The sequence below is a fragment of the Asterias rubens genome, chromosome 12 (genome assembly GCF_902459465.1).
Source record: "Asterias rubens chromosome 12, eAstRub1.3, whole genome shotgun sequence".
NCBI classification, from domain to species: Eukaryota; Metazoa; Echinodermata; class Asteroidea; order Forcipulatida; family Asteriidae; genus Asterias; species Asterias rubens.
The window spans coordinates 15,234,123-15,252,768 of record NC_047073.1 but is presented as its reverse complement, the minus strand read 5'-3'; the positions used below and the strand labels follow the sequence as shown (position 1 = coordinate 15,252,768).

General features: G+C 38.5%; 1 protein-coding gene across 2 annotated transcripts; it reads right to left on the bottom strand.

Moving 5' to 3' along the window:
- Window positions 1-4,497: 4,497 nt before the first annotated feature.
- LOC117297838 (trafficking protein particle complex subunit 13-like) lies at window positions 4,498-18,249 on the bottom strand. Of its 2 annotated transcripts, XM_033780994.1 has the most exons (12): window positions 18,151-18,249; window positions 16,803-16,871; window positions 15,673-15,772; window positions 14,601-14,816; window positions 13,118-13,190; window positions 12,523-12,567; window positions 10,268-10,276; window positions 8,700-8,833; window positions 7,593-7,800; window positions 6,982-7,082; window positions 6,249-6,399; window positions 4,498-5,417 (listed from the first exon to the last, which is right to left on the bottom strand). In XM_033780994.1, exons 1-12 carry the CDS (start codon window positions 18,230-18,232, stop codon window positions 5,316-5,318), a joined length of 1,290 nt encoding a protein of 429 aa, XP_033636885.1. In that variant the 5' UTR covers window positions 18,233-18,249; the 3' UTR covers window positions 4,498-5,315. The 2 variants fall into 2 exon arrangements, with proteins under 2 accessions (XP_033636885.1, XP_033636886.1); XM_033780995.1 differs by lacking the exon at window positions 10,268-10,276.
- Window positions 18,250-18,646: the final 397 nt, after the last annotated feature.

Here is an 18,646-nt window from a genome sequence, read left to right as displayed (position 1 = left end):
GGGATATGGTATTTTGACTGGTAACCTTATTCTTGCAAGTTGTGGTAAGCTGCATTTTGTCCTTAAGCAGCTCTATGAGACTGGCCCCTGTTGTGGATGTTTTAAATTTCAAACCAGGCTGAAGTATTTGCATATAAAAAAAAAATTGTTATTCCATTGTTATTATGCTATTTCATAACAAAAAAAACTTTCTTTTTGTTTGGATGATAAGTAAAATAACAAATAAATACAAAAAAACAAGCAGAATTGTTATTTCTTAATCATAAACGCCACTTTTTTTCAAGTCAAAGCACAGTGCAGTAGTGGTGGTTAAAAGGATAATAAATTGTCAATTTTTAAGCAAATAATGCAGACTTGGTGTACAATTGTAACTGTTATTTCTTCAGTCTGGTATAAAGAATATTCATTCAATTATAAATCATTTAACCGTTACTAATAAATACCTCTGAGATTTTATGCACTCTTGATTGGTCAAAGACTGGTCACATGTGTTCACATGAGCTAACTCATAACATGTATAAAGACCAGGGCCTAATTTCATGGTTCTGCTTACCGTCAAATTCTGCACTTGCGATCACCCTTCTCCGCTTACCGTGTACAAGAGCAGAATTTCTGCGCAAGCTGTGTAAGCGAAGAATGCCTAGTAACGTGGAGTACGCATGTGCACAAGCAAAAACTCATTGTTAACCCGTGAAATAAGCTTGATATAAGCACGGAATTACCTGCTTCCGTAAGTGCTGATTATTTGCTAACAATAAGCAGAGCCATGAAGTTGGGTCGCGCTGTGTGAATTAGGGAATAAATGGCCCCTAAACCAGCATAGTGTTGTGTATTAAGAAAAGCTTGTATGCACTTATGCATGTTGTGCAGAAACTGTTTAGTCAACTGTTTTCTTTGTACCTATTTTTTTTTTTTTTTATTTTTTTTTGGCAAGAGATTTTGGTGCTTCGGGATGGGCACGCACGTGTTTGCATAATTGTTCAAAAAATGTATTAATTAAAAGTAGCTGGTACTTACTTTAAACAAACATAATGCTAATAACGTCGAAAACTAACCAATCATGGAGGAAGAAATTCCTCCATGAACCAATAAAGTATTTCTATTTATGGTATTCAACTTACAGAGAGCTCATAGTCTGGTTCTTGAAAATATGAAGAGATCATGTGCCACGCAACTGTCTAATAAAGAATGGCACTGAATCACATTTTGAAAAATATTGCCAAAAGCATTTAGCAACCTTTTTTCCAACAAAATTGATATTCCTCTCTGCCAAGGGCTTTCAGTTTTTCATCCAAAGTTTGAATCGCCCCATTTAATTGTAATGCAGCATATTAAATAGAGCATAAAATCTGATTAATTTAAAAAACTGACTGCATGTAGTAAATTATTTAGAATCATCAGAAACTCTGAATATATCCAGTGTCTTTTCCTTAAAATTGTCCTTGTCCTCAACCACTGACCTTACTATCCTAGAGCTGCTTAAAGCCAGTGGACACTATTGGTAATTACTCAAAATAATTATTGGCATAAAACCTTTCTTGGTAACGAGTAATGGGGATCGGTTGATGGTATACAACATTGTGAGAAACGGCTCCCTCTGATGTGCAAGAGTTTTTGAGAAAGAAGTAATTTTCCACGAATTTGATTTTATGCATATGTTAAGATACACCAACTGTGCAGACTAGTCTTTGACAATTACCAATAGTGTCCACTGCCTTATAACACCACAAAGTAGCCAAGTACAATAAAATCATTCTTACCAGAATAATGTTACCACCAGCCAAAAACACCATTCCCCTTGCATCGTCTGTAATTGTATCCTGCTAATTTTTGCTTAGGACAAATTTGTTTAGCACCATTTGCTGCTCTGGAATTTAAGCCCTGGGGTGGATTTCACAAAGGTAGTCCTAACTTAGGACTAGTCCTAGGCAATGCTAAGAGATAGGACCAGTCCTAAGTTAGGATGAGTTACTGGTCCTAACTTAGGACCAGTCCTATCGCTTAGCATTGCCTAGGACTTGCTAAGAGATAGGACCAGTCCTAAGTTAGGATGAGTTACTGGTCCTAACTTAGGACCAGTCCTATCGCTTAGCATTGCCTAGGACTAGTCCTAAGTTAGGACTACCTTTGTGAAATCCACCCCTGGCCTCTTACACCTTTCACACTAAAGTTATTTCCTTGGAAATTCCAGGGAACTTTTGGTCGATCTTTTCACACTACAAAAAAAAACCCGGAAATTTCCCAGGAAATAACCTATTCCTAGGAAATAATTAAACCTGCTCAGGGGTAGGGTTAAGGGAGTTAACCCCGCGGTGAAATGTTTTTCCGGGAGACGACCGTGCATATTCTTTGGAAATAGTACTCCCGGGAGTTACCACATTGGGATAGTAAGAACGGTTGCTGGGGTGTCAGTGGGGTTAAAAACTCCTGGGATTTTCCCTGGAGTTTATTTTCCTGGATAATTTGCTCTGTAGTGTGAAAAGGGTTTAAGAATGCACTGGGCTCAAATACATAGAGCCACATTAGCAAAACAAAAAAGAGCAAAACTAATCAGAATAAGGCTACCAGCCAAACTACCATGTCACATGTATTATCTTTCACTGGTATCCTACTCACTTTGGCTAGGCAGAAAATTTTTGTAAATAAACATTTGCTGATTAAAACCCGGTTCATACTGCATGCGAATGCAAAGCGAATTTGACGTCACAACCCTCCTTTCGCAGCGATATTCGCAAGTGAGTTGAGCAGAGTTGAACCGCTGCGAATTTTTCGTTTCAAATTTGTGACGTCAACATTCACATCGCATTCGCATTCGCAGGAAGTATGAACCGGGCTTAAGTAGTTTGGTCATGCCCCTAACACTGTAAGCACTCAAAAAAAAAACACCTGCCATTCAAATAAGCATTGTGCAACCATTTCCAAGGCCTTTTACGGTGAAGATAAACATTCAATATCAGATTGTTGAAATCTTTTAGATGTTATTTGTATCGTGTTGCATTCCAAATTGCATTTCTTTGTGTGATATTTGTTTGTTCCTTTTGCATGTGAATTGGCAAGTGTTATAATAGTTTTGAAGAGTTGCCAACTTTCACCGATTCTGCAGAAAGTTCCCTGAAAATAAATGTCCATGATCTGATGAACAAATTTGAAAATCTACCTGATTGTGTACACTTTGTCCCTATGTTAAGAATGTGATTGTAAATATCTCCCCAATTGTTGTACAAAATCAAACTGAATGCAAGATGCAAATGTTTACAGCTCTGCATTTTGTAATTCACCATTGGGCTAAACCTCTGTACTCTTTGTTCAATAAAAACGTTTTCTCACATGCATCTATCTGCTATAGATGGATTGCACATAGCGCCATCGAGGAAAATTGAAAAACAATAGAGAATCCATCTCTTGGTAAGCTGTAAATTTTATTAACTACTTGTCACCACTTTTGACTGCTTCCCGTCACTTATTATGAAGATAAAAGAAATTTAAAGTAACTGTTCTCTGGTGGTCAACGTATTCCAGAATTCCTGAGACTATCTTCTTTATAGTCTTGGTCCAAGACGTCACCATCTCATACTCGTAATGTAACATAGTGTCACGTGATAATCCAACAAAGGGTGCTATTTTCTTCTTGAATTCATTTAAGTTGATGTCTGACTTTACTGGAAATCGACCAAGAATAGCCTTACAAAAAGCTAGCGGGCAATATGGTGCGGTGCCCATAGTAGCGAGAATAGACTTACGCAAAGCTAGCAGGCGATACTGCGCGCTGCCCACGGTAGCACTGCTTGGAAACAATCCAACGGTCATCGAACCGAGACTATCTTCTTTATAGGCATAGTGATGCATGTTCGTCTGTTTATATCACATGTAATTTGGTCACTACTTTATTTACTATGTACTGTGAACAAAATACGGTAAAAATAATAAACCACAAAAGTAAAAAGTTTGTTTTTTCCACATCATTCTTGTAGAAACTGGTTTCCATTTCCTGGTTTTGACACTTCGTGTCATACGGCAAGACAATGAACCATTATAGTTTGATCCTTCAGATGGGACTCAACTGGTTCTACGGAAAGAAATAACCACAAACACTTGAATAATATTCATATTATATATTTCACATTTTTATTTACATGTTTATTCTCAACAAATAAACTATTAAGTTTAGTCATCTATATATAAATCATTATTTAGAAATATTTTTGAGAAGAAGCATTTAGACGTACCTTTTCATAAATATTGACTAGACAGCACAGATTCACATCAGTTACAGTAACTACATGTACATGTACACCAAAATGACGGGTTCACATTCTACCAATCTTGTGAGAAACTGTGGATGAGGCGCCTCCAGACCATTCAACCCCATGGCCTGAACATCTAAGAAAGAAATAACTTTTGTCTTTGCTTTCTCCTTTTCACAACATAACCCCCCTTTTCATTCTGCCTTAGTCTCTAATTACTTACTTTTTTCTGTCTTCTCATTATTGGTTTATCTTTTGGGTCCCCCCCCCCTCTTGTGGTCAAACCAGCCCCTTCCTCTACTTCCCTGATGTCACCTTCTTCTTCTTCATCTCCTGCTTTTTCTGTGTGCTTTCATCTCTGTCATCTTTATTTCACTGGACTGTTGGACAATTTAGCAAAAGAAGTTGAGTTTCCCGCCCTAGACTGCTCGGCCACGACATTCCACTGAACCAACAGAACAGTGTATGACATAATTGACCCAAGCAAGCTTGGACAGACAAATGTCAAGGCAGCATTGACCGAAGTTGGCCAGGCTAGCCCCAGGCTGGACAGCACGCATGATGCAAAGCTCCCATGATTCAAAGCTAGCCCTCTATCAGTCTATTGGCCGTAGCTGGCCAGTATCAGCGGAACTGGCGTGTAGTTTGACCTCGGTCATTTCAGATAGAGATACGCAGTCAACTTCTATTGCGGGCGTGACAGCAGTGACTATTTGGGCATCTATGTCACTGCACGTTTATCAAACGATGATTGTATCCAACGGAATTACTGGATCTAGCGGCAAGTATCTGTCTTTATCCTAGCGGATAAAGACAGGGGCCCAGTCTACCATGGAACTGGCTGGGATCTCTCAGGGATGTGGCTGTAAGATTAGGTCTCATGGGAAATCAAATTCAGGTCTAGAATTACACAGAGCCTACAGAAGCCATGCCCCACATTGCCCCTGGCCTTGGTGCCCCATCAAAAGTTTCCCATTGAATTTGAAATGTTTCAATGGAGATCCTCCTTTGCAAAATGAAAATGGCCTTGCCCCTTTGAAGTTAAAATTCCAGTCCTGCAAACTGGCTCTTTTAAGCTCCTACTTGCTCGGAGTAGACAAAAATCTGCGCGACATCATCGTGTTCATAAGTTCTCTTCAAGTAGGTGTCAGTCAGCCGTAATCCTGATATGCTCTGTGTAGAAATAAGGTCAGGTCAAAGAGGTCAAAGAGGTCACAGAGGTCAAATAAGTAATGGTTCATGTTAAAGTATGAAAGAAAAAAAAATAACAAAAGAATACACATACAGTCAGGACAGTGATAAACTATTTACTCTAAACATTAACATTTGCATAAGGTACAAATTTAGAAGAAAATAAACATTTTGACAAACATGAAAGTTGTATTTCAATACAAGAAAGCCAAAATTAATGATGACTTGATGTTTCAACCCTTACTAGCAGAGTCATTCTTGGAGGATAAATGACAACACAACAAATACAAACAGGTAAACTGGTTTAACAGAAGCAGTCCAACCAGTGGCAAAATTGAAAAGAGAGCGAGGCAGACAGAACACAGAAAAAACAAGTGATGAACAGTTGACCACAAGAGGTTGGATAAAACCAACGGTAGGAAGAGGGAGAAAAATAAATTAAGAGGGATATCTGTTGAAAACAATCGAAGAAACATATTGTTTGGTTTGTGTGCATAAACAATTAATTTAATTTTATTTCAACTTAGTTTACCGAACAAAACAACTGGACTATAGTCCGAACAGTAAATGAATCAAGTTAACAGAGATGAAAGATTACAGTAAAAATGATAGAATAAGAGGGAATTGAATTATAAACAGGTAAACACAGAATAGTTTTTAAAATTTGAAATACATGTACAATATTCAAAATTATGAAAATGTAAAGTTATGTTAATGACAGATAAATAATAAATCAATAGGTTGTATTCAGTCAAGTGACAATAATCTTCATTTATAAATGCATAGTTTGTCATAATTCGTTCTGAGACATACCTGTAGTCCTGGAATGGTCGCTAACAGCGTCAGCTCAACATCCATGCTACTGCCGGGTCCAAGCTTACCCAACTGCCTCCCTGATACACCCAACCACATCAATCCATTCTCAGTGTTATTGAGTACCAGCTTCAGATCCATTGTCCTTTCACTGTCCAAAAAAATATAATAATAATAACAATTGTCATGATAAGTAGGATTTGAAACTTTGTCATGATAAAGGGCATGATATTTGTTTCCCCTGTGTGGAAGAGAACATCTTTGTGGCGTGTTGTGGTCGAGCGGTCTAGGTCACTGGACCCAAGCTCTGGTGTTGTCAGCAGCAGAGTGTGGGTTCGAATCCCGGTCACTTGTGCCCTTGAGCAAGGCAGTTAAACATAATTGCTTTGTAAACAAAAAATGGTAAGGTAGTGCACTCTGCTCTGCCAGCCAAGGTCCAAGTGGATGATACCCATTCTAACGGATTGTAAAGGGGGTAACCCTGTTTCAGCCAAGGTCCAAGTGGATGATACCCATTCTAACGGATTGTAAAGGGGTAACCCTGTTTCAGCCCTATGAGTAGGTGGCAATGTGTACCTGGTGACAGTTGGTTTACGGCGATGCCCAGATCGGTTAAGTGATAGGCCTCACCTTAAATTTAACCTTGGAGACCCTCTTTAACTTTGAAACCATTAAACTATGAAAAGAAATGATACAACCAAATATTGTTAAATAAATCTGATATTTTTCTTACCAGCAGCTTGTGATTCTGCACTTGATTTGGAACGGTTTCTCTATAGTTATTGAGTCTGGTATACTGGTCACATTGAGTTTGACATCACCATATCCTGGAGCCTAATACACACAAACAAAATTAAACACAAATCATGTCAAAAGTATGGGCTACATATTAATAAATACATTCAGTCATAGAGGTCTTATTTTATCATACCAACATTGCAAAAAACACAATTCACAGGTATGGTAAAAAAATACAAAGTTATAAAGAAGTACAAATAGAAATACAATAAATTGCATCAAAAAAATCTATAAAAATAGCAAGAAATAAGCAAAACCTTCAGAAAATCAGTTGTAAACTAAGGAGAATAGAGAATGCACGGCCACGCAGTCTTCAGAATGGGAAACTGGACTCTTGAGGGTGCTATTGTGACATTTTGTTTTTTGTGTTTTGGGGGTTTTATTTGGGGGGGGGGGGGGCTACCATTTGCAAAAAAAAACGAGTAAAACATTAATGTGTACCGGTACATGTGATCAATTTATCTATCAAATAAATGGTGTGTAAAGGGTTTCCGCACAGCACCACTTTTCCCCGAGCCAGCAGAGAATTTTCATAAGTTTTCTTACCATACGCTGCAGTTGACTGGTCTGTAATCGGCCTCTCTCTCCCATGCTGGTCTTCCAGACTATATCCAGCTTGCCGATGTTGGACACACCTTTGATGACAGCGGGTTTATCTGTTCCTGGTAGGGGTTTGGCTTTCAGGCAGTAGAGGTACTGTCTTGTATCCAGGGGGTTTAGGTAGGTAAAGTTGCCAAACGTACTTTCTGAGTTACTGTACAACAGTATAGAGAAGCAGAAGCAAGAGGGCATCAGAAGTGTTTCAAAACCAGTCAGTGCGCAAGTAGCGCTATAATAAGACTGTACACAGGGTTTTTTTTTCAGGAAAAAACAACTCTTGGGTGCAAGAGAAAAAACAAGTGTTTGGTAGTAGCCCCGGTAATACGATTGGGAAACCCGTACGCTCACTGCTGGGCCAAAATGGAGTGGCGAGTAAATACCTTACAAAATATTACGTAAAATAAAACCCTTTTTTCCCCGTTATTTCTTAATTTCTTTACTTAAAATCTGTCCGGAAAGTGTACTTACAATATCAGTTTTTCGTGATAAAGCCTCCGATTTTTAAGTGCTCCCGACTGTTTCATACAAGATACATTTTAACGATGTTTATAATCGGTCTCTTTGGAGTATTTGCCATCGAGGCCAGTAATTTCAATGACGGGCCAGTAAACTCAATACAAGACAAGTCCGGTGGTCTTGTTTTTGTTTTCAATTCAACGTCTTTGTCTCCAAAAAATGATGTTCAAATATTGAGTCTGAGTCACGGAGTGAGGGATATGAGCGCTTTATAAGAAGCCACTATTATTAAAATGTTCGAGCATGTGTAAGGTGCTTCCTGGACGCTTGTCATTACGAGCGTGTCAAAATGCACGTATTTCAAAGCAATACACATGTTCAGGGCCCAATTTCATAAAGCTGTTTAGCAGAAAATACTGCTTATCAAATTTCAATGCTAAGCATAAACCGAGTGGGGGCACCAGTTTCAATAATGTAAACTTGATGGAATTTTGGCAAGTAATCAGTTTCTGTTAAGCAACATTTTTCTGTACTTAGCAAGTTTTTTATGCTTAAAGGCTTTATGAAATTGGGCCGAGCACAGCGACTTGGACATACCTTACACCATTAGTTTCAATCGTGTTGAGTTCCTTGACTTTATATTCAGCGGTTGGTTCAAGGAGTACTTTCTCCATAACTAGCGGTGACTGAGTGATATTCTGAATCTGAGCCTCCAGGTAAACTTCATTTGACTTTATTGTGGGATACAAAAAAAAGTTCAGAAGAAATATTACATACTAGTCTTGAGTTAAACTAGTCTTGGCGCAAGACGTTTCTTGTTTTCCTTTCACGCACAGTGCGGCCAACTCACCAACAGCGCCCGCATCGACCGCCCGTATACACGTGGGTTAAAGGCAGTTGACACTATTGGTAATTACTCAACATAATTTTTAGCATAAAAAATTACTTGGAAACAAGCAATGGAGAGCTGTTGATAGTATAAAACATTGTGAGAAACGGCTCCCTCTGAAGTAACATAGTTTTCAAGAATGAAGTAATTTTCCACGAATTTGATCTCGAGACCTCATAATTAGATTATTCCATAATTATCTCGCAATTTCGACGACCAACTGAGTTCAAATTTTCACAGGTTTGTTTTTTATGCATATGTTGAGATACACCAAATGAGAAGACTGGTCTTTCACAATTACCAATAGTGTCCAGTGTATACGGGCGGTCGATGCGAGCGCTGTTGGTGAGCTGGCCGCGCTGTGCGTGAAAGGAAAACGAGAAATGTCTGGCACCAAGACTAGAGTTAAACATGACATTCCTTCTGCAGCAGGGCTGACCACGTTTGCATCTTGCAATCAGGGAGATTTCGTTAAAAAAGCAAGATGTTTAGAATTACATTCAACAAAAGAGTTTCCGTAATCGAGGAGATTTTGTACAACAATCAGGGAGATATTTAGAACTACATTCAACATGATAGGGACAAAGTGTCCATAATCAAGGAGATTTTCAAATTTGTTCTTCAGAACATAGAAAGAAAGGTTTATTTTCAGGGATCTTTCTGCAGAATCAGAGAGTATTGGCAGCTCTGCTTTGGGCATACTTAGTTGACCTTTCACGTTCGTATAGGTTTTTTTTTCAGGTTTAATTATTAACAAGTGTGTCATATTTTCTGAGAGCAACCCCCTGTCATGCCTGTTATTCTTACCAATCTTGTATAAAACCTTTGACTATAGTACTTTTGTACACAACCAATGTTAAAGGAACCTTACAGAATTGGTCAGAAAAAAACTTGTCTAAGATCACAGATTTAAATAAAACGTACATGGTCTAAAGATAATGATAGTAGAAAACATCCCGTGAAATATTTCTGTCTGAAATGTCATATTTGATGAGAAATAAATAATCTAACTTCGCGTTAGGAGTTTATCGCTCAGTGAGCGTTTTATTCATTTTTACTTTGGCATCAATGCAATGCAAAATTTGTAACTGGTTTTTCACTATTCTCTTGTGACCCAGATGGCCAATTGATCTCAAACTTCTACAGGTTTGTCAGTTTATGTATATGGTGGATTACATAAACTGCTTACACTTCAACTGTTTTGTTAGCAAAACCCAATTCGGTAATGTTCCTTTAAAATGTTAAAGAAAGCGTTAAATTTAACGAGCACACTTACTACATAATCCTGCATTAGCACAGACACACACAACCAAGTGTAGATGGAAGTCAAGGTGAACACACAGATGCCATAGACAACGGCACATGCAGAACAAGCGTACAATGGCAAAAAATTAGATTAGTTGCTCTACCAACAGTATGACAAATATGACTATTTGTACAACATATTACTAACTAATGTTTGTTAGGTTTGCACCATGTGTACTTGGGTAGATTATGTGGCGTGTTGTGGCCTAGCAGTTAAGAGCACCGGATTCTAACTCTGGTGTTTCTGATCAGCAGAGTGTGGGTTCGAGTCCCAGTCGTGACACCCTGGGGCCGATCTTCACAAAGAGCTCTGATTGATCACTGCAAAGCAAGTTGCTTAGTAAAGTGTGATGTCACAAAACAAATCACTTCGCTGATTCTGACCACTCATCTTACGATGAATCTTAGTGCTTTGTGAAAATCAAGCCCTGTGTCGTCATGCAAGACACTTAACCACGATGCTTCGTCCTTCTGATGGGACGTAAATCCGTTGGTTCCGTGTAGCACAAAATATTGCAGATTCACATGTAAGACTCTAGCAATTACATGCATGCAGAGCAGACTAAAGTTGTTGCTATAAAACAGTTATAAGTTACATTGAGTTATTCATGTTTCCAAAATCGGATTTTTCTATAACATTACTTTCAATTTTATAGCACATGTGTTCAGCCATACATAGCCACTCATGCATGTAGTAACAGTGTTAGTTTGAACAAAAAACTTTTTTCTATTTTCTCATTTGAACCAAACCAAAATACTGTTCAAAAGCCGAAAATGTTCCTCCTAAAAACCACAGACAAGTCAGCGAGACATATTCTATTTTTCAGCAAATAAAAAAGAAGAAGTAAATTTGAGGTGTTAGTGTCAGTAGACCCCTTTATTGGCCGCCATAGTTGATGGAACATGCACGCGTAAAAGGCTATCATTGGCTAAAAGCCGTGCGCAGCAAGTACATTTTAAAATTGTTTTTTAATCAAAGATGGCGGTCAATTACATCATGTGCAATCCATCTATACTAAAAACTAAACATGTAATGTACCTGCACCATGCGCCTTATTGCACTGTACTGTTGGGCAGCATGTGTAGTAAAAGTCGGTTAAAAATCATAATTGCTTCATGTAATAATCCCGGTTTTGTAAAAAAAAACAAAAAAAAACAAAAAAACATCAGGCTCTAAATTTAAGAAAGTTTTTCCAGTTGTGCTTGAAGAATGTAGCACTTGTAAGCATAAATGCAGATTTTAAGTACTTGAATCTGTGTATCACTTAAGCCAAGTAATAACGAGGATAAATGAATGTTTAAAGCAATTCACATTATAAACAGCAAAATTAAAATAAATGCAAAACATCTGTGTTCTGCAAAAAACAAAACCGATGAAATAATAGTAAATCAAACAGTTGATACATTGTGAATCCATCGCATTGTAACATTTGGCACAAATACATACATGCTGGTCCCAATTTCATAAAGCCTGTAAGCAAAAAAAAATACTGCTCAGCACAGAAAAATTACTGCTTAGCAGAAACTGGTTACCAGCCAACAGTCCTTTAAGTTTGCATTGTTGTGACTGGTGCCCCACCTATTTTTTGCTTAGCATAGCAATTTGCTAAGCAGTATTTTCTGCTTGACAGCTTTACAAAATTGGGCTCGAATGATCATCAAATTCTTTTTGGAAATAGTTGAAGACAGCAACTGCATGAGGTGAATATCTTGCAACACTTTATCATGTAATAATAATTGTTGGGACAAATATACCATTTGCGAGTTAGATTTGAATAATATCTGGTACAATGACTTGCTTTGTCACAATGTACCGCTTACATTTGAACTCCTCAGACTATAGAGACAGTTTCTATGTCAAATGGTTTGGGGCAAGCTTTTGTATAGCAACCTCCAGATGAGCAAACCCTGGTACCATTGAGCCATACACATCCATTCAGAATTGTGTATGGGTGTTCATCGTCTCTTTTGTAACTAAGCAAAAGCTCGACCCTAATCATGTGACATAGCAACTGTCTCGATACTCTGATGAATTCAAATTTAAGAGGTAGCTTGTGATCAAGCACGTCATTGTACCAGACTCACCAGACAATATTTAAATCTAACGCGCGAATGGCTCATTAACTGCATGCTGTCTCGATCAAAAAGAAGAAGAAAAAACATCTAAACGTAGTACTGACCAACAGATGGACGTTGAGTGCAATTAGTTCAATAAAAAAATATTACCTCAGCATTGTAGAACTTCGTCTTGACATCGAGGGGTTTTAAGACCTGGAAGAAAAATTAGAATATTGGAAACATTTTAATTTTTTAATTTTGTTTTATTTTATGCAAGTTCACCCCAAACAAGGCTAAAAGCCACTCTTGGACTGGGGCTACAAGAAGGAAAAATTATTTGATGTGAAAAGAACTCAGGGGAGCTGATCGGTAGGAATCAATTTCCCTCTTTTAACAGTCTAGATTGTAGGATGGAGGGAAACATGCACCAGGCAAAGAGTTCCAAAGAAATGCAGTACGTGGAACAAAGAATATATTATAATACATAGCAAAAATTTATATTATATACATGTTCAGGCCTTGCGCTAAAGATTTTGGTAAAGTGGGCTGGTAAACTGTCCCTTTTCTCCATGAAGTTTCTCCATGAAGTTTAAAAATTAGAACATGGAAAGATTTGTTTATTTTCAGGGAACTTTCTGCAGAATGAGGGAGAGTTGGCAGATCTGATACTGGACTTAGTATTTCATTTACAATAAAAGTTTTGCTAGTCTGTATATTTTGATAGTATTAAAGAACATAAATATTTGTTGAACGTTTTTTTTACCTGAAATTTGAAGAATTTTCTGAAGTACATACTTTCACCAGCTTGTGTATTGTAAAACACTGCACATACCAAACTGCACATACAAAAAGCAAACCAAAACATAACTTGATATGTAGGATTTAAAAGTTTGCAAGATGGAAATACGATCTAGTAAGGTTTGCGGTAACACCATGGAATGATAATCTCTAAATGAGTTGAGGTAGTTCTGAAAAGAACCGCAGGTTTAAAGAACCACTGAACCACCGCAACTCAATTAGAGATTATCATCACATGGTGTTACCGCAAACCTTACTACATAACTTGATATGCAAAGAAAACTCTAAACGTCCCAAAACATCTGCCTGAACAGTGTACACTATTTCTTCGTCCTTCAAATGGGACTGTTGTGTATTAAAGACACTGGACACCTTTGGTAATTGTCAAAAACTAGTCTTCTCTCACTTGCTCAACATATGCACAAAATAACAAACCTATGAAAATTTGAACTCAATTGGTCGTTGAAGTTGCGAGATAATAATGGAAGAAAAAACACCCTTGTCACACGAAGCTGTTTGCTTTCAGATGCTTGATTTCGAGACCTCAAAATCAATTTCTGAGGTCTCAAAATCAAATTCAAATATTTTAGTGGAAACTTACTTCTTTCTCAAAAACTTCAGAGGGAGCCGTTTGTCACAATGTTTACATTATACTATACTATCAACAGCTCTCCATGGACCGTTAACAAGTAAGTTTTTATGCTAACAGTGGTTACCAATAGTATCCAGTGCCTTTAAAGAACCCAGTACACTTATTGTTAAGAGAACCGTTTCGCAGACTGTTCCACAGCACCTCATAAACCCTAACCAGCCTGCCCTAGCCATCGACAGGAGATGGTTGATGTTGATGAAGTAGGGCTGTGCGTTTTGGGGTAATTTTTTTCCGGGTACCCAATGTTAATTTTGATTCGGGATTTGGGTACCCGTTACCAGTTACATCCAGGCCTCAAAATTCAAGGGGTGACCATAGCCGTCGATGCCCCTCTTACTGGCCGACGTACACCTGGAAAAATTCACCTCCTCATGCCCTTTTCTTCCATTGGCCGCCGTGCCCTTCTTAACTATGTATGGTTTTCTGTTTAACAGTTACGAGATAATGGAAGTATTCTTGACCAATCCGATCCCAAAGCGTGTGGCATACCAACCATTGACTACGTCCAAACCACACAGGTACATGAAACCATTCGCGTACACATAGTACATCTGCATGGTCTGGTTTTCTCCTCCATCGATTTGATTCATTCAGCTGGCCATGCCAACCAGGGCAGTTTGTTTATCAACAATAGAAAGGTCTATATAATGGACAAAGTCTAGGCCGTGTCCAAATTAGTGGCTACAGCTACGGCTTGATGTCCGCGTCGTTGAGGGTATAGGATATCCTTAGCAACACCCTTAGCAACAGCCGTAGCCGTAGCAATAGCCGCCAATTCGGATTTTGCCTTACTTACATGTGTGTCCCTAGTTCCTTGACCTCATGGTGAATGACCTCATCAATGCACTCGGCTTGCTTGAGCTCAAGATGGGCAGGAGTCCCTGCCCCCGATAGCGTCAGTCGTTGTGAGCTCGTCTGAAGGTCCGTCTTGAGTAAGATATCTTTAACCACATGCTGGCTGTCATTATGAACACTGACGTAGCTTGAGAAAGTCTCACCTAGATAGATACTCCTGTTGAAAATAAACGTTTTGTAGAGTTGAACAATGGCAAATTCACTAGAGTGAGAATTCTGACTGGCAGGGATTTCTGTCCCCCTCATGGGAAATTTTATGTGGTCTGTAGGAGGATGATTCAAAAGAGGGCGATATCAGAAGAAGTTTGTACAGTTCGCCTAATGTGGGGACCGAATCTAGGGGGGGGGGGGGACACAGAATCTCCTACTACACCGGCCCTCTTCCAACTGAGCTATCTAGCCCTATGTTGGTGGTCTCCCAATTTTGTCGATATCTTGGTTTGGGGGCGCCAGTCAGAAGCTGCTTAGTTGCTGTCTAGCCAGGGATTACACCCACGCTTACAATACATCCTGGGAAGCGGCAGCCAGGGGATCATCTTAAAGGGGAAGTAACTGTTTATTTCAGATATCAAATAATAAACCAGAAGGGAAACTGACTGGGATAAAAACTGTCTATTAGACCACTACTGTCTGAAAGTAAACCACATACACAGCCACTACAGGGGTCCTAATGTTTGACTGCCTAAGGGTGCTCTCAATACTATTTTCACCACTGTCGGAGGTATACGCAATTCGTCCTGCACAGTTTTATTTGGCTTCTTTCACTTTTGTTCCGCGGTAGCTTTAAGTTGCTTTAGAGGTGGGTTGTAACGGCTCCTCTAAAGGTCTTATTATCCGTGATGGATATGATGTCTGTGGTGGTTATGTGTTCCAGTCATTAATAACTGTTTTGGGTATGAATGAATATTCCCCCGAAAGTGATACACATATGTTTGAGAGCGCCCTCATGTGCTAAAAAATACGGCGCATTGCCAGTAGCCCGCCAATTATGATTATTGATAATAATTTCTCACCCAAAGTCCTGTGGCAACATGAGTAGCTGTCCAACACTGAAATGCTGCATTCCGTCATCCAAGCCTAAGTTGGGGCAAACATCTTTTATTATGGAGCCACCTACATGTATCAAGAAAATGAATTGTTTGCATGTTACGCTTCCTATATAATTATATTAATATAAGTTATCACACGCGCGCTCGTAGAAATACGGAAAATATAGGGCGTCTGCATCCCATATCCAACTCGGCCGAACGCAGAAGCGCTATATTTTTCTGTATTCCACTCGCGCTTGTAATGTGTACGTATTTATCTTCAAGCAAACTTGGCGCATGATATAGAACACACAAGACGCAGGTAGTGATATTAGCCGTGCAATATAGGTTTTTATCACCACTCCATTCTGCAAATCTGATTGGAGGATTAGCACGTACTTGAAGATAAAAGTAATAATGGCTTCTTAAATGGCGCTCATATCGCTCACTCAGGGAGGCTCAAGGCCCTACAGCATTCAGTATTTTCCTGCAAATTATGTGGGACTATGTTTGAAATTATGAGTAAGACTCACTCCTTTTTACATAGCACCAGGTGAAGTGGTGTCTCGTGCCTCACCTTCCCCCTCTGGGACCTCGGTTCGAATCCCACCCGGGGTACTATGTGGATTGGGTTGGCAGTCACTACCTGGCTGCATGTGTTTTTCCTTGAACAATTCTCTGAAGTTTTCCTCCCACATCTAAAATTTCTTCATCATCTTCTCTTCTTGTTCGGCTCTAATTAGAGTGTTGAGGATATTTATCCAGATCCAGATGTAGTGGTTTACAAGGTGCTGTGGCGCAATATACAGCCAATCAAACCAGGAGCGAACCCCTTCCCTTGTTGATAAGTGGTTTCTTATACGTACGTTACACAACACACAGGACTAACTGCTTTACGTCCCATCCGAAGGACGAAGCATCATGATTAAGTGTCTTGCTTTTGAAAGGACACTGTTATTTCAAGGCCTGCACTGCAGTGATGTTTGAAACTTTTCTGTTCAGTATTAATAATAATATATGTAGACAAAATATACCATTTAAATAACATTGACGGTGAAAAAGGAAATCAAAATCATGGAAGGGAAACCATCATACTCATAGCTGTTGATGTTTACCTGCTAAATCTCGAGGCTCAAATAACACCGGTGTTGTAGTGATGAATGACGACTTTGGCAACCGCATAACTGTTGCAAAAAACACAGTAACGGTAGTCAAGTTAAAAGATCTATTTATATCGTAGGGTCATATGCTATCGACCCTCATATGTTTTCGACCCCCCAGACTGTGCAAGCTCCACCGGTGAAAGAAGCTCTGCTGTTTACTCACGGTCTGTATTTTCGTCAGGCTTAATCATGCTGATAAGTTTCCTCTCATAGGTAATACGCTCAAATATTTATAAATGATAAATTTTTTGTATAAATCACCAGTGCATATAATGCAAACAATCAAATGAGTCAAAGAAACAACATCCAAGATCGAAAGTTCAAAACAAAATCATCATCTGCTAGATTGAGTTTGATTCTCCTTCAGTCACTAGATAGATCACATGATGTGGTTGCTATTTGGGATTCTGTGGCATGCCAATATGGGGGGAAAAATAAGTGAAAGTGAAAAAAAAAAGTTTCTTTGGTTAACTGCAGACTGTAATAAATTCTGATAAACGTAATAAATAGGCCTAATATGTCTACATTACAGAGAAAATATAACAGACTGGTTCCTTATAATTAACCTGAAAACCATGAAACCAAACATTGCTGGTCTGAAATGGGGGAAAACAGTGTTTTTGCTTCAAGGAGGATGAGGTGTTGTACTGTGCCTTGTGATGTCTCAGAATTTGAATCAAGTAGCCATATCTCTAGGACAAAAATGTAATTAAATTTGTAAATTATTAATTGAATAAAAGGGAGGAGGGTTACGTTATCGCAACTCTACTTCTGAATATTCAATAAAATACCAAACAGTAAATGTGTTGGAAACATATGACACTGCTCCAATATTGTGCATGCATTACCACTGTGATTGTGAATGGTGGACTATCTCTCGCAACATACATTCATTCTAAGACCAAAACTTTCAGATTTCAACACACGAAAGGTTGGAATTGGATAGATGATTTTAAAAAAAACATTTGGTTTTTGATTGTGAACAATTTTCCTGTTATCCTACTGGAAACCCATGACACCATGATACAAATAATGGGGACAAATGAGATAGGCCTATTTAATTAATACTTTAAATTTTATTCCTAAAAATGTTTTTATTTATAATTTATACTATTAGTATTATAGATAGGCCTAGCTATATTTTATTAAAAAAAAATTAATGAAAAAGTGGTGGCAGTATAAAATAGTATACGGAAAGTTTTCCCGCAATCACAATAATTGATCTACAATTTCAAACGTGAAGTAAAGTACATTGATAATGCAACAATATCCATTAATATTGTGTAAACTTTGACCAAACCTTTCAACGAAAGAAGATGTTCTTTCTCCCTGGGCGCCTCCATCTTGAAAATGATTAAACTTGTTTCAGTCCATTTACACATGTATTTGTTTGTTATGCGGCCACGACCGTTAACGCGTTGTAACGGGAGACGATAACAAAAAGGTCAAGCGACTGGAAGTTCTCTCTTTTTATCCCGTTTTAATGGGCGGGGTAGAAGGGGAAGGGGTAGAAGGGGAAGGGGGGGGGGGGGGTTGGTCTTGACTTCACAGAGAAATATTGCACTGTTTTCCCACATGAATTATGTCAGATTAAAACATCATGTACTACTCTAAATATGCAGCCAGTAGACCATCAGGAAACATGAATAACTCAAATGGAACTTTGATTTCATACTTTTTTTTGCCAGAGTGACCCCAAAAATATTAAATAATATTTTTTTAAATAAATATTGAAAGTATGTCAATGTGCATATGGGACATTATTTTACATTGTAAAACCGCAGTATTTTTGTGTG